The sequence below is a fragment of the Mustelus asterias genome, chromosome 10, assembly GCF_964213995.1.
Source record: "Mustelus asterias chromosome 10, sMusAst1.hap1.1, whole genome shotgun sequence".
In the NCBI taxonomy this organism is placed as follows: Eukaryota; Metazoa; Chordata; class Chondrichthyes; order Carcharhiniformes; family Triakidae; genus Mustelus; species Mustelus asterias.
Genome location: NC_135810.1, coordinates 3,135,278 through 3,150,757, shown reverse-complemented (window position 1 = coordinate 3,150,757; position 15,480 = coordinate 3,135,278). Strand labels below are relative to the sequence as shown.

Here is a 15,480-nt window from a genome sequence, read left to right as displayed (position 1 = left end):
GGTCTCTCGTCCCTGGTGTCAGTCCAATTAACCTCCTCTGCACCGTATCCCAAAGTCTCGACATTCTTCCCAAAGCACGGAGCCCAGCATCGAACTGGTTTCAGAAACTGCACTGGATCGACAATGTCAACTTTACCCTGAGGAACGTTACAATCTACCCCCAGCCTGGTATCAGGAGGAGCCTCTCCAACACGACTGATTTGATCTGATTTATTATTGTCACATGTATTGGTATAGAGTGAAAAGTATTGTTTCTTGTGCGCTATACAGACAAAGCATACCGTTCATAGAGAAGGAAAGGAGAGAGTGCAGAATGTAGTGTTACAGTCATAGCTAGGGTGTAGAGAAAGATCAACTTAGTGCAAGGTAGGTCCATTCAAAAGTCTGATGGCAGCCGCCAACACCTACCTGATTCTGGGAACGGAAAAATCCGATGGCAATTTAGATATCTTCACCATCTGTGGTCTGTTTGGGAACTTTTCAAAGATTCGTAACCGAAGTGGAAGCTTTTCCTTCGTGTCGGCATTGGCTTCACTTTGTTTGAGCTGAAATTAAAATAACATTTTAATATTATTGAATTATTATTATTATATTATCATTATTTAATATCATTAACTTGGTTTTGAAGTCTTAAGATGTCCTTTTTTCCAAAATTCGCAGATTGTAAGTGTCGCTGATTAGACCAGCATTTATTGCCCATCCCTAATTGCCCTTGAGAAGGTGGTGGTGAGCTGAGACTGCTGCAGTCGTGTGGTGGAGGTACACCCACAGTGCTGTTAGAGACGCTGGCTCAGTGACGGTGAAGGCTCGAGGTTGAAGCTTGGTGTCCATGTCTTGTGAATTACTGTTTTTGATTGTCATCGAAGTAGTGATTAAAGTTAAGGATGTTCAAAGAGGTGAGAATCTGAGGTTTGGTGGGGCGGGGGGGGGGGGGGGGGGGAGGAACAGGAATATCCACAGGAAAAATGATGGGGTCAAGGGTGCGAGGGAAGGATGGACAGTGGCAGGAGGAATGGGAATCAAGAGGCGGTGAGGATGGAGGAGGATGGAAGGAATTGGGTGGGTGATGGGGGCGGAGTGCGGGGTGGTTGGAAGCTAGTTTCACACACGAAAGTCAACAGCACCATTTTCACACTAACCAAAGAATGACGCAGTTTGAAAAACTGGCTAGAAAATGAAGTTTTTTGGGGAGGGTTTTCTGGGTATGAGAGAGGAGAACAGCATGGCAGTTAGTGGCTGATCGAAGGGCATCCTATGACTGTTCTGCTCACACCATGGAGAGCACGGCTCAGCTGAACATTCGACTCGAGGTCTCACGCACAATGAATAAACTTGGCTCTGTTACTAAGGTTACACATTTAGACAAGAATCCATTAAGTTTAGATGCTGTGGTGCATATGGTCTAAATTGGTATCTAATCCTTACAGACACAGTAAGAAGTCTCAAAACACCAGGTTAAAGTCCAACAGATTTATTTGGTATCACGAGCTTCCGGAGCGCTGCTCCTTCATCAGGTGAGAAGACTGATGTAAGAGCAACGCTCCGAAAGCTTGTGATACCAAATAAACCTGTCGGATTTTAACCTGGTGTTGTGAGACTTCTTACTGTGCCCACCCCAGTCCAACGCCGGCATCTCCACATCAATCCTTACGGAGGCATGGGGCGGGATTTTGCGGCCTCGCTCGTCCCGAAACCGTAAAATCTTGCCCGTGGTCAACAGACCTTTCCACGTACCACCCGTTGCCCGCTCCAATTCCTGTGGCAGGCAGAGAGGCAAAATTCCAGCCATGTTTTTGTTTTGATTTGACTTGATTTGATTTGATATTGTCACATGTATCAGAATACAGTGTAAAGTGTACACTGATACATAACAAGAGACAAAGCATACCGTTCATAGAGAAGGAAACGAGAGAGTACAGAATGTGCTGTTACAGTCATAGCTCAGGTGTAGAGAAAGATCAACTTAATATGAGGTAGGTTCATTCAAAAGTCTGAATGCAGCAGGGAAGAAGCTGTTTTTGAGTCAGTTGGTACGTGATCTCAGACTTTTTTCCGAAGGAAGAAGGTGGAAGAGAGAATGTCCGGGATGCGTGGGGTCCTTAATTATGCTGGCTGCTTTTCCGAGGCAGCGGGAAGTGTAGACAGAGTCAATGGATGGGAGGCTGGTTTGTGTGATGGACTGGGCTTCACTCACAAAGACAGATTATTACTGGAAGACAGATTATTATTTGAGTGGGTGTAAATTGAGAGAGGCGGATACTCAGCGAGATCTTGGAGTCCTCGTGCATCAGTCGCTGAAAGTAAGCAGGCGGGTACAGCAAGCAGTAAAGAAGGCAAATGGTAGGTTGGCCTTCATAGCGAGAGGATTTGAGTTTAGAGATAAGGATGTTTTGCTGCAGTTGTATAGGGTGTTGGAGAGGCTACACCTGGAGTATTGTGTGCAATTTTTGATGTCCTCATCTGAGGAAGGATGTCCTTGTTATAGAGGGAGTACAGCGAAGGTTTACCAGGCTGATTCCTGAGATGGCAGGTCTGTCATATGAGGAGAGACTAATTCGGGGTTAGGATTATATTCACTGGAATTCAGAAGAGTGAGAGGGGATTTCATAGAAACTTCTAAAATTCTAACAGGGTTAGACAAGGTAGATTCAGAAAGAATGTTTCTAATGGTGAGGGAGTCCAGGACTAGGGGTCATAGTTTAAGGATAAAGGGTAAACTTTTTAGAACAGAGGTGAGGAGAAATTTCTTCATCCAGAGGGTGGTGAATGTCTGGAATTCACTCCCACAGAAAGTAGCTGAGACCAAAACATTGTCTGATTTCAAGAAGAAATTAGATATAGCTCTTGGGGCTAAAGGGGTCAAGGATGTGGGAGGAAGGGGGGAATCAGGATATTGAATTCGATGAGCAGCCTTGATCAAAATGAATGGCGGAACAGGCTTGAAGGGCCGAATGGCCTCCTCCTGCTTCTAGTTTCCATGTTTCAATGTTTCTTGCGAGAACGGATCTAGGGGCAGACAAACGAGGGTCACAGCTGCTGTGCAGAGGCAACCTGGACCCTTCAAACGCCGATGTTCCCAGTGTACTGGTCATGGCAGTCAAAGCACTGTGCCTGCAGTCATAAGTGCGATGATTGGGTGTCGATTGTTATCGTCAAGGCCACTGGAGGACACCCCCCGGAAAGCTGACCGCGGGTTACAGGAGAACTTTAATTAAGACGCTCGTTGTGAATGCACAGTCACGCCCAGGGGCAATGCTCACCACCTGTCCTCCTCCAGGGCGGTGTCATCCTCCAGGGAACGCCATGTAGAGACTGAGGGCAGGTCCAGGCCTGGAGATTGAATCCCTGCCTTATAGATGGAGGGATACCATTTATGTGGAACTGTCACTGACTGTTCAAGTGTATCCATTCTCAGAGGAGGGGAATGCAGGCTGCAGGCAACACCGCCTTGTCCATTGATATGATTAGAATGAGGAGGAAGGCTCTTCACCGATTGGCAGAGCTCAGGGAAGACCATTGCCCTGAGGATCCAAAGCCAGCAAGGCCACAGGAAGTCCCAGGTGCTGTCGAGAGGGGTCAAATCCACAAAGACATCTGGCAGGGCTGAGGATGTACCGAGGGTGCGCCTCGTACATGGAGATGAGGGAAAGCTTGTGTCGCAGGCACCTTCTCTTGTCGAGGGATGTGGAAGGGTTGATGTAGGAACAACATTGACCCTCTCCAGTGAGCTTCGCTGCCTGTTACTCATGGGAGAAGAGGATCCCCAACTCTGGAGGGTCCCCCCACTCTGCTCTTGGCTCTCTCCCCTTTGTTGTGGGTGGTTTTGACCGGCATAAGGAGAGATGGATTGACAGTGAGTTCTGTGGTTGAAAGAGCAGTTCAGAAGCGTGCATGCCTGTTGCACTGAACCCTCCCCGGTAAGGGATTAAGACATTATTTGTGCAAGAATTTACAAGAGATAGTGAGGATAGTGTGACTGGCAGACATTCAGTGCTAATGTTCAATCAGCTGATGTTGTGTGACATCCCTGTGGACTCTAACCCTCAGGCTACCTGATGCCCTTATCAGAGTGTGGGTGTGGAGTGAGTAGAAGTTTCACTAACCCTGGAAGAGCCCCTCAGATCAATAATCCTTTTCCTGCATTGCAGGGCACTCATTTTTTGTTGGCCACAGAGCGCTGACCTCCCTGGTGACCTCCTCCCAGGCCGGTGTGGTCAGGTGGGAGGACATCCTGTTCCTATCGCTCAGAAAATCCGGCCATTTCTGGAGGACCTGGCAGAGAATCCCAAGGGACGTCGCGCTGAAACTTGGAGCGATGGGTTTGGTTCTTTTAGGTGCCTTGGTGAACATGAGCCGCACAGCACAGCTGGCCTGCAGTGAGTGAATGTCTGTGTGCGTGCCTCCCCTCCGTCACAGCCACATTCCTGCCCGCCACCCACACTCAGTCTCCAGTGTGGAAAATTCCACTCTTTGTGTCTGCTAATGTACCAGGAGCAATGCCATGGGAGATCGGCCAGTGCTGTACATAAGCAACAGAGGGTGAAGATTCGTGAGCAGCAAGACTGCAAGTTGTGAAGCTCTCAGAAGATGGCAGTAGAGAGCTGTACACCGGAACAGGTGAGGCCAAAACATTGAGTACAATGAAGATTCCTGGCAACTTTCCAAGCAAACCAATTTGAGAGCGAGGTGTGATACATTAGAAAAATTAAATAAACACCAAAGGTGAAACCAAAGATAGAGGCAGTAATTAGCAATCCCCTCACCTCCATCGCTATATGGAAAGGCACTACAGACATCGACTGAGATCAGGCCTGTTATCTTCAGTTGCCTACACCACCTCAAATCTCCAATGGATCAAACACTCGAAAGACTAAGGCCAGAATCTTCTGGCCATTCATGCCAGCTGGGATTCTCCAGGCCCGCTGCAGTGGATGGAGATTTGGCTGAGTGCCAAATTCTCCATCCTCGCTGGCAGCGGCAGCGGGGCGGGAATGGCCGGGGAATTCCAGACCAAAGATATTGGGCTAGCAATGGCTGGGAGTTTGAGTTGCTCAGATAGCTGCGTTAAAAGCCCCCGCTACGATCAACTCATTCAGAATTTGCAGAGCAAATTATACTGAACTTGGCAGTTCATCTAATTGATACTGGAGATAAAAGGGTAACATTATGTGGATGGTTTTCATAAACTTGGCATGTATTCATTCCCTGAGTACAGACAATAAAGGATTGTCCACCTGAGATGATGAGATGATGAAAGGAGTTCATGGTGAAGGTAAAGACAAATTATTTCCTGCAGTGGGAGAAGTTCAGCTTCCCCTCCAAGCCACACACCATCCTGACTCAGAACCATACAATCCCTACAGAAGGAGGCCATTTGGCCCATCGAGTCCACAGCGACTCTCCGAAAGAGAATGCCACCCAGGCCCTCCGCACTCTGCTATATCCCTGTAATGTCATGTATTTACCGTGGCTAGTCCACCTAACCTACACACCTTTGGACTGGAGGAACCAGAGGAAATCCACACAGACACGGGGAGATCGTGCAAACTCCACACAGTTACCCAAGGCCAGAATTGAACCCTGGTCCCTGGCGCTGTGAGGCAGCAGTATTAACCACTGTGCCACCGTGCCGTCCACTTGGAAATATATTGCCGCAGTTCCTCCACTGTCGTGCAGTCAAAATCCTGGAACTCCCTCTCTAACACCCACGGACCTACCTAGCACACGAACTGCAGTTGTTCAAGAAGGCAGCTCATCACCTTCTCAAGGGCAGTTAGGGATGGGCAATCAATGCTGGCCTAGCGACACCCACACCCCATCAATGAATGCTTGAAAAAAGTGAGACAATGCAAAGGTACAGCTTCGAACTCTACAACCAATCGCCAATGCCAATAAATGTCTCTTTATATCCTTGAATAAATCAAACTAAATAAACGAATTATCCAATGAACATCCACTGTAACAAACAAAGCTTGAAAGGAAACTGATCAAATTAAATTGAAATGCCAATTTGTGGATAGTGGACAAGCTTTGGGAAATTTGGGGGCGGGGGGGATGGGGGGGGTGGGGTGGGGGGGGTGGGGCGGGGGGGTGGGTGGGAGGGGAGTGACCTCCTGCAGAGAGGAATTGTGGAGACTCTCACTCCAACAGGTAGTGAATTGTCCCTGGAGGTTTTCAAACATTTTCTCAACTGCAATTGGCAGTTGTGTTGTGTCGGTTTTGCCAGTTCCACAGCGACAGTTTCAGCAGGCAGAGTTGTGACATTGAGAAAATGCTAATTAGATAGATTTCTTTCAGAGAAGAAGGCTTTGGGATCCAGTAATGTGAGACACAACACGAGGTGAGTGTAACCTCCTTTGACAGGCTCTCCAGAGCGGGATATTCCTGACCTGATGTCTGAGTCTGTTGTAGACCCATTGCTGGAGGGTTGATCAGTGTGATTCATCATAGAATCGTAGAATCCCTACAGTGCAGAAGGAGGCCGTTCAGCCCATCAAGCCTGCACCGACTACAAGGTCATATGCCTTTAACCCTATGTATTTACCCTGCTAATCCCCCTGACACTAAGGGACAACTTAGCACAGCCAATCCACCGCACCTGCATATCTGCACATGGGGTGGCACAGTGGTTAACACTGCTGCCTCACAGTGCCAGAGACCTGGGTTCGATTCCAGCCTTGGGTCACTGTTTGTGTGGAGTTTGCGCGTTCTCCCCGTGTCTGCGTGGGTTTCCTCCGGGTGCTCCTGTTTCCTCCCATTGTCCGAAAGACGTGCTGGTTAGGGTGCATTAGCTGTGCTAAATTCTCCCTCAGTGTACCCGAACAGGCGCCGGAGTGTGGCGACTAGGGGATTTTCACATAACTTCAATGCAATGTTAATGTAAGCCTACTTGTGACTAATAAATAAACTTAATCTTTGGACTGAGGGAGTGCCGCACTCTCAGAGGGTCAGTGCTGAGGGAGTGCTACATTGTCAGAGGGTCAGTACTGAGGGAGTGCCACACTGTCAGAGGGTCAGTACTGAGGGAGTGCCGCACTTTCAGAGGGTCAGTACTGAGGGAGTACCGCACTGTCAGAGGGTCAGTACTGAGGGAGTGCCGCACTGTCAGAGGGTCAGTACTGAGGGAGTACCGCACTGTCAGAGGGTCAGTACTGACGGAGTACCGCACTATCAGAGGGTCAGTGCTGAGGGAGTGCCGCACTATCAGAGGGTCAGTACTGAGGGAGTACCTCACTGTCAGAGGGTCAGTGCTGAGGGAGTGCCGCACTGTCAGAGGGTCAGTACTGAGGGAGTGCCGCACTGTCAGAGGGTCAGTACTGAGGGAGTACCTCACTGTCAGAGGGTCAGTGCTGAGGGAGTGCCGCACTGTCAGAGGGTCAGTACTGAGGGAGTGCTGCACTGTCAGAGGGTCAGTACTGAGGGAGTGCTGCACTGTCAGAGGGTCAGTACTGAGGGAGTGCTGCACTGTCAGAGGGTCAGTACTGAGGGAGTGCCGCACTGTCAGAGGGTCAGTACTGAGGGAGTGCTGCACTGTCAGAGGGTCAGTACTGAGGGAGTGCCGCACTGTCAGAGGCTCAGTACTGAGGGAGTGCTGCACTTTCAGAGGGTCAGTACTGAGGGAGTGCTGCACTGTCAGAGGGTCAGTACTGAGGGATGCCGCACTGTCAGAGGGTCAGTACTGAGGGAGTGCCGCACTGTCAGAGGCTCAGTACTGAGGGAGTGCTGCACTTTCAGAGGGTCAGTACTGAGGGAGTGCTGCACTGTCAGAGGGTCAGTACTGAGGGAGTACCGCACTGTCAGAGGGTCAGTACTGAGGGAGTGCCGCACTGTCAGAGGCTCAGTACTGAGGGAGTGCTGCACTTTCAGAGGGTCAGTACTGAGGGACTGCTGCACTGTCAGAGGGTCAGTACTGAGGGAGTGCCGCACTTTCGGAGGGTCAGTACTGAGGGAGTGCCGCACTGTCGGAGGGTCAGTACTGAGGGAGTGCCGCACTGTCAGAGGGTCAGTACTGAGGGAGTGCTGCACTGTCAGAGGGTCAGTACTGAGGAAGTGCGGCACAGTCAGAGGGTCAGTACTGAGGGAGTGCCGCACTGTCAGAGGGTCAGTACTGAGGGAGTGCCGCACTGTCAGAGGGTCAGTACTGAAGGAGTGCCGCACTGTCAGAGGGTCAGTACTGAGGGAGTGCCGCACTGTCAGAGGGTCAGTACTGAGAGAGTGCCGCACTGTCAGAGGGTCAGTACTGAGGGAGTGCCGCACTGTCAGAGGGTCAGTACTGAGGGAGTGCCGCACTGTCAGAGGGTCAGTACTGAGGGAGTGCTACATTGTCAGAGAGTCAGTACTGAGGGAGTGCCGCACTGTCAGAGGGTCAGTACTGAGGGAGTGCCGCACTTTCAGAGGGTCAGTACTGAGGGAGTACCGCACTGTCAGAGGGTCAGTACTGAGGGAGTGCCGCACTGTCAGAGGGTCAGTACTGAGGGAGTACCGCACTGTCAGAGGGTCAGTACTGCCGGAGTACCGCACTATCAGAGGGTCAGTGCTGAGGGAGTGCCGCACTGTCAGAGGGTCAGTACTGAGGGAGGTCCGCACTGTCAGAGGGTCAGTGCTGAGGGAGTGCCGCACTGTCAGAGGGTCAGTGCTGAGGGAGTGCCGCACTGTCAGAGGGTCAGTGCTGAGGGAGTGCCGCACTGTCAGTGGGTCAGTACTGAGGGAGTACCTCACTGTCAGAGGGTCAGTGCTGAGGGAGTACCTCACTGTCAGAGGGTCAGTACTGAGGGAGTGCCGCACTGTCAGAGGGTCAGTACTGAGGGAGTGCCGCACTGTCAGAGGGTCAGTACTGAGGGAGTGCCGCACTGTCAGAGGGTCAGTACTGAGGGAGTGCTGCACTGTCAGAGGCTCAGTACCGAGGGAGTGCTGCACTGTCAGAGGGTCAGTACTGAGGAAGTGCGGCACAGTCAGAGGGTCAGTACTGAGGGAGTGCCGCACTGTCAGAGGGTCAGTACTGAGGGAGTGCTGCACTGTCAGAGGGTCAGTACTGAGGGAGTGCCGCACTGTCAGAGGGTCAGTACTGAGGGAGTGCCGCACTGTCAGAGGGTCAGTACTGAGGGAGTGCCGCACTGTCAGAGGGTCAGTACTGAGGGAGTGCCGCACTGTCAGAGGGTCAGTACTGAGGGAGTGCTGCACTGTCAGAGGCTCAGTACCGAGGGAGTGCTGCACTGTCAGAGGGTCAGTACTGAGGAAGTGCGGCACAGTCAGAGGGTCAGTACTGAGGGAGTGCCGCATTGTCAGTGGGTCAGTACTGAGGGAGTGCCGCACTGTCAGAGGGTCAGTACTGAGGGAGTGCCGCATTGTCAGTGGGTCAGTACTGAGGGAGTGCTACATTGTCAGAGAGTCAGTACTGAGGGAGTGCCGCACTGTCAGAGGGTCAGTCCTGAGGGAGTGCCGCACTGTCAGAGGGTCAGTACTGAGGGAGTGCTGCACTGTTGACAGTGCAGTCTTTCAAAGATGGTGTTAAGGAGGTCTGCCTTCTCAGATGGATGTAAAAGATCCTAAGATATTATTTTGAAAAGGAGCTGGGACAACCTTTATCCCCCAACAAAAGTCACAAAAAGTACAGATGATTACATTGCTGTTTGTGGGATCTTTCTGTGCCCAACCTGGTTGGTGTGATTCCACCATTACAACAGTGACTACATATCAAACACTGATCACCAGGTGCTCTGTGAAGCCCGGTGATGTGAAGAATGTTTTATCTAAATCCAAATCTTTCTTCAGCTTGTCTCTTTTCTACACATCCCTTTTCCCATTGATGAGGCCCTTGCAACTGTCTCAAATTAACGTCACAACGAGGAATTATAGGGTAAAAGATGTGATTATTGCCTGCTGGTGCCTGTACAGTGTCCACCCTCTGATTCCTGAGACTTAATTACTTACTGGTCAATCTCCAACGCTGTTTGATGCAGAGTCAGACCCTGTGCAGTATTCAGTGACGCTGGGTCGCCAGCGACGCCCACATCCCTTCAACAAATATATACAAACATCAGGCTAAGCAAACTCAAGAGGGCAGGAAATCAACGGATGGGGGTCAAGTGGAGGGGGTGGGGGTGGCAGGATGAGAACATGGTGCCCACACAAGGGGAAGGTGAGGTCGATGGTGGATGTGTTTGATTTTATCTTTATTTGTTGGGATGTTTGGGCCTCGTTGGCAAGGTCAGCATTTGTTGCCTATCCCTAATTGCTCTGGAATTGAATGTCTCACTCGATCATTTCCAAAAACATTTAAGTGTGACCCACATCGCTGTGGCTGTGGAGTCACATGTCGGCCAGACCAGGCAAGGATGAGAAATTTCCTTCCCTAAAGGGCATTAGTGAACCAGATGGATTTTTCCGACAATGGTTTCATGGTCATCAGTAGATTATTTAATTCCAAATATTTTATTGAACTCAAATTTCACCAGCTGGCGTGATTTGGGATGGAGCAAAGGAATTCCGACAATGGAACAGCCCATTCGCTGACTTTGACAGCAGGAGAAATGAGAATGATGATCATGAGGAGAAGCCACCTTTTGTACAAGTGACTGCGATTGGGTATCACCTCCCTGTGCGGGAATGGCGAATTCCACCCATTTTAACCACGCGGCGATATCAGGACACTCACTACGGGGCCAGGGCAAGAAGGTGCCGCACAAACCTCGCAAGAAGGGATGAGGAGGGGGGCACTCACAAATGGCTTTAGCCTTGCTCATGGGGCCCATGGTCCCAGAGGGAAGAAATTCTACCTTAGTGTGAATCTGTGCGAGAGAAGACCGTTCTTCAGAGATGGGCGCTGTAGTCCATGGTGACAGCGAGTTGCATTGTCTGCGGCACTGGCCACCTGAGCTTCAATGAATCGATCATTTCAGGGCAGAGCCAGTGACAGTTATAGTATTTACAGTGGAGAAACAGACCACTCGGCCCATCTGCTTATGTTCCACATGAGCCTCCTCTCACCCTGCTACATCTCACCCTATCAGCAGATCATAACTAGTTTCCTCTTAAATGCATCCCTGTTATTGTCTTCACCACTGCCTATGGGAGCAGATTCCACATTCCCAACACTCTCTGGGTAATGAATTCTTCCTGAATTCTCTTTACGCAGAGAGTGGTTGGGGTGTGGAATGGACTGCCTGCAGTGATAGTGGAGTCAGACACTTTAGGAACATTTAAGTGGTTATTGGATAGGCACATGGAGCACACCAGGATGATAGGGAGTGGGATAGCTTGATCTTGGTTTCAGATAAAGCTCGGCACAACATCGTGGGCCGAAGGGCCTGTTCTGTGCTGTACTGTTCTATGTTCTATGAATTCCCGGCTGGATTTATCAGTGATCCTCTTGTATTTATGATCTCGAGTTTGGTCCTTTGCTCTTTTCCAATCCACCCTGGCAAGACCCCTCCATGATACTGAAGACATCCAGCAGGTCAACCAATCAAACTTCTCTTTTCCAGTGGGAAGAGAGCCTGTGCTGCATTCGGGGCCATTGAGGTCGGCCTATTGGAGTATGAACTCCCTGATTAAGGATCCAATTGATGGGCCAATCAGGGCGTCTTTTCCTTGTATTTAACTGGGACTGTCGGTTCCTCTGGCGCTCCCGAAGGTAGACTGCTGCCTGCGAGCACTCTGTGTACTGCTGCTGGACTTGTAAATAAAGGGATTTTGGTGAAGGGATTTCTGCCTCCGAAGACTTATTACAGTTTCCTCACCCCAGAAAAGGTCTCGGGGTCCTCTGCCCCCTGCGAGCTGCAGGTGTTGGTTGGTGGGGTGGTGGTTCTGTTAATGCATCATGTTTGGGATGGCTTTCATGTCTATCTGTTTGTCCATGAGGGTTCCTGCATCATTAATGCGCCAACTGACCCATCCCATTGGCATGTCGGACCTGCATCGTCTCCACGGGGGGAGCACTTGTGGCAATATTTCCCCACGACTTTCCCCTTTAAATATAAGGAATGCACAAATTCTCTTCACCAAATTGACAAAGATTTGCATAATTTTGCACTCACAGATGCAACCCTGCTTTTAAAAAAAATACCAGAATAGAAACTCATTAAAATGTTCAGTGAATCTGCACTGCGTTTGACATCAAGTCCCATTGTGATTGACATCCACCTTCCCACTTCATGTCTGAGTGCTAACAGCCAATTTGGAACATTTTTCAAAAACCCTCACTATCACATTAATAGACAATACAAACCTTTTCAAAATGTAATCCACTGCCATATTAATACAGGCATCTCAGAGAACGTTACAGCACAGAAACAGGCCATTTGGCCCAAGGCTCTGGTGTTTCTGCTCCACATGAGCCTCCTCCCATCCCCTTCCCCATCTCACCCTATCAGCATATCCTTCCATTCCATTCTCCCCCTTTGTTTTATCCAGCCTCCCCTTAAATGTATCGATACTATTCACCTCCACCACTCCCTGTTGGAGCAAGTTCCACATTCTCCCCACTCCCTGTGGTAGTGAATCCCACATTCCCTTCGCTTCCCGTGGGAGCGAGTTCCACATTTTCCCCATTCCCTGTGGGAGTGAGTTCCACATTCTCCCCACTCCCTGTGGTAGTGAATCCCACATTCCCTTCACTTCCCGTGGGAGTGAGTCCCACATTCTCCCCACTCCCTGTGGTAGTGAATCCCACATTCCCTTCACTTCCCGTGGGAGTGAGTCCCACATTCTCCCCACTCCCTGTGGGAGCGAGCTCCATATTCTCACCACTCTCTGGAGGAGCGAGTCCCACATTCTCCTCATTCCCTATGGGAGCAAGTTCCACATTCTCTTCACTTCCCGTGGGAGCGAGTTCTGCATTCTCCTCACTCTGTTGGACCAAGTCTCACATTTTCCCCACTCTCTGGGGGAGGGAGTCCCACATTCTCCTCATTCCCTGTGGGAGCGAGTGCCACATTCTCCCCACTCCCATGGGAGCGAGTCCCACATCCTCCCCACTCCCTGAGTAAAGAAGTTTCCCCTGGACTACCTGTTGGATTTATTGATGACTGTCTTATATTTATGACCTCTAGTTTTGCCTGCCCCAGAAGGGGGAATATCTTCATTGTATCCAAGCGGAATGTAATGAAGGCAAAGCTTCCTCACAATACTTTTGGTGCTTACTAACAATTGGAAGATGCATTCGCTGATTTCACGATATGATTGAAGAATCCAAGGTCAGAGTTGAGTATTATCGAAGATAGTTAGAGGGGAATGTAGATGCAGGGATGAATCAGTCTCAACACTCTCATGCATTGCTTCGTGTGTAGTTATAGAAACTTGGGAGGAAGCCACCCTATCAGGGCTTGGGAATAATGCATGATGGAGAAAAAACCCTAAAAGACCAGAAAAGGTCACCAGGATTAAATAAAGGGAAGGTAAATACCTTTTACACGTGTGTGTTTCAGGAAGGAGAGAGTTGGGTGGTTTAGCACGGCAATTTAAGAAAAATTATACATTTATGCAGCACTTTGCACAGCCATTGGATGTCCCAAAGCAACTTAGAGCAATGAATGTAATCATTGGGCAGGATTTCTGGCTTTACTCACCGGCGGGATTGGTGTGTACCCCGGCACCGCGGTGGGCGAACCACGCAGAACGCCAAAGACGTCAGTGGGACTGGAAGATCCCACCCGTCGTAGCAATGTGGGAAACAGGTGCACAGAAAGCTCCCACAAACAGCCAGGTGATAATGACCTGATTATCTGTTGCAGTAATTTTGACTGAGGGATAAATATTGGTCTGCACCTCTTTAAAATAATTCCAGGGCATCTTATACCTCTACCCAAACAGGTGGATGGAGCCTTGGTTTAATCTGTCATTTGGAAGAGGGATGCCTCTAACACTGCAGTGCTCCCTCAATACTGCACTGGGAGTGTCAGCTTTGACATTTTTTGTGCTCAAGCCCTGGAATGGGCCGTGAACCTCATGATTCAGAGATGAGAGGGTGACCAACTGGACCATTCTGAATAACGGCAAGACTATCCTGCTTTTCAATAGTTCCCTTACATTTACTGGCATCTGTGTTCCACCATTCAGGAATTCCCTACATCCTTGCTGTATAAATTCCCATCAAAGACACTTACTTGGTGATTAAAACCATTACTTGCTGACCAAAAAAACATATAAATATAATCCAATTCTGGGCGCCATATTACAGGAAGGATGTGGGGGCTTTCCTGCACAGATAACCCCGGAATGAGGGATTCCTAATCTTCGAGGGCCATGGGGAATATGTTTGTCCCTGGCAAAGCTAACCTCCGGAAGAGGTTTACCAGGATGCAGCCTAGATTAGCAGGTCTGAGCTATAAGGAGAGGCTGGACAAACTAGGGATATTTTCTCTGGAGCAGTGGAAGCTGAGGGGAGCTTATAAAATTATGAGAGGTATAGATAGCGTTGACAGTCAGAATCTATTTCCCAGAATTGAAATGTCTAATACTCGGGGGCACGCACTTAAGGTGAGAGGGGGAAGTTCAAAGGAGATGTGAGGGGCAAGTTTTTTACTTAGAGAGTGGTAGGTGCCTGGAACACGCTGCCAGGGGTGGTGGTGGAGGCAGATACGATCGGGGCATTTAAGGGGCTTTTAGATAAACACATGAATATGGAAGGAATAGAGGATATGGAGCAAGGGCAGGCAGAAGGGATTAGTTTAATTTTGCGTCATGTTCGGCACAACATCATGGGCCGAAGGGCCTGTTCCTGTGCTGTACTTAAAGTTTATTTATTAGTCAAATGTACGCTTACAATGAAGTTACTGTGAAAATCCCCTAGTCGCCACACTCCGGCGCCTGTTCGGGTACACTGAGGGAGAATTTAGCACGGCCAATGCACCCTAACCAGCACGTCTTTCGGACTGTGGGAGGAAACCGGAGCACCCGGAGGAAACCCACACAGACACGGGGAGGATGTGCAGACTCCGCACAGTGACCCAAGCTGGGAATCGAACCCGGTCCCTGGTGCTGTGAGGCAGCAGTGCTAACCACTGTGCCACCGTGTTGTATGTTCTCTGTTCTAAATAAGTTCACAATTTGCCTGAAAGGGCAATGGAAGAAAATTTAAGAGTAGTTTTCAAAGGGAGCTGGAAAATGGAACGGGTTTGCGTCGTCGTGGATGAAGGGAATGCGGCGGAGCTTGCTGGAGATGATTTCAAAGAGCTGTCACAGACAGGATGGGCTGAAAAGCCTCCCCCTGGACTATATGGTGCAGAACCATACACAGGAATGGTTGGCTGGATGCATTGCAATTTTATCGCTCTCGCACTTAATCCCAAATGGCGGAATTGACGGAGCTATTTAAAAAATTCCTTTCATGGGATTTGGGTGTCCCTGGCAAAGCTAACATTTGTTGCCAATTCCCCATGGCCCTCGAAGATTAGGAATCCCTCATTCCGGGGTTATCAGTGCAGGATAATTTGCTGTATTGAGAGAGTGACAATATAGGTTAAAACCAAAGCTGACATTTCT

At 49.6% G+C, this 15,480-nt stretch overlaps 1 protein-coding gene across 1 annotated transcript in view; it reads right to left on the bottom strand.

The window, feature by feature from the left end:
• Positions 1 to 15,480, bottom strand: part of nalcn (sodium leak channel, non-selective) — a 225,950-nt gene that overhangs the window by 87,216 nt on the left and 123,254 nt on the right. Inside the window, exon 15 of the mRNA XM_078221539.1 lies at positions 409 to 545. Coding sequence (XP_078077665.1) covers positions 409 to 545 — 137 coding nt within the window. The remainder of the gene's footprint in view (positions 1 to 408; positions 546 to 15,480) is intronic.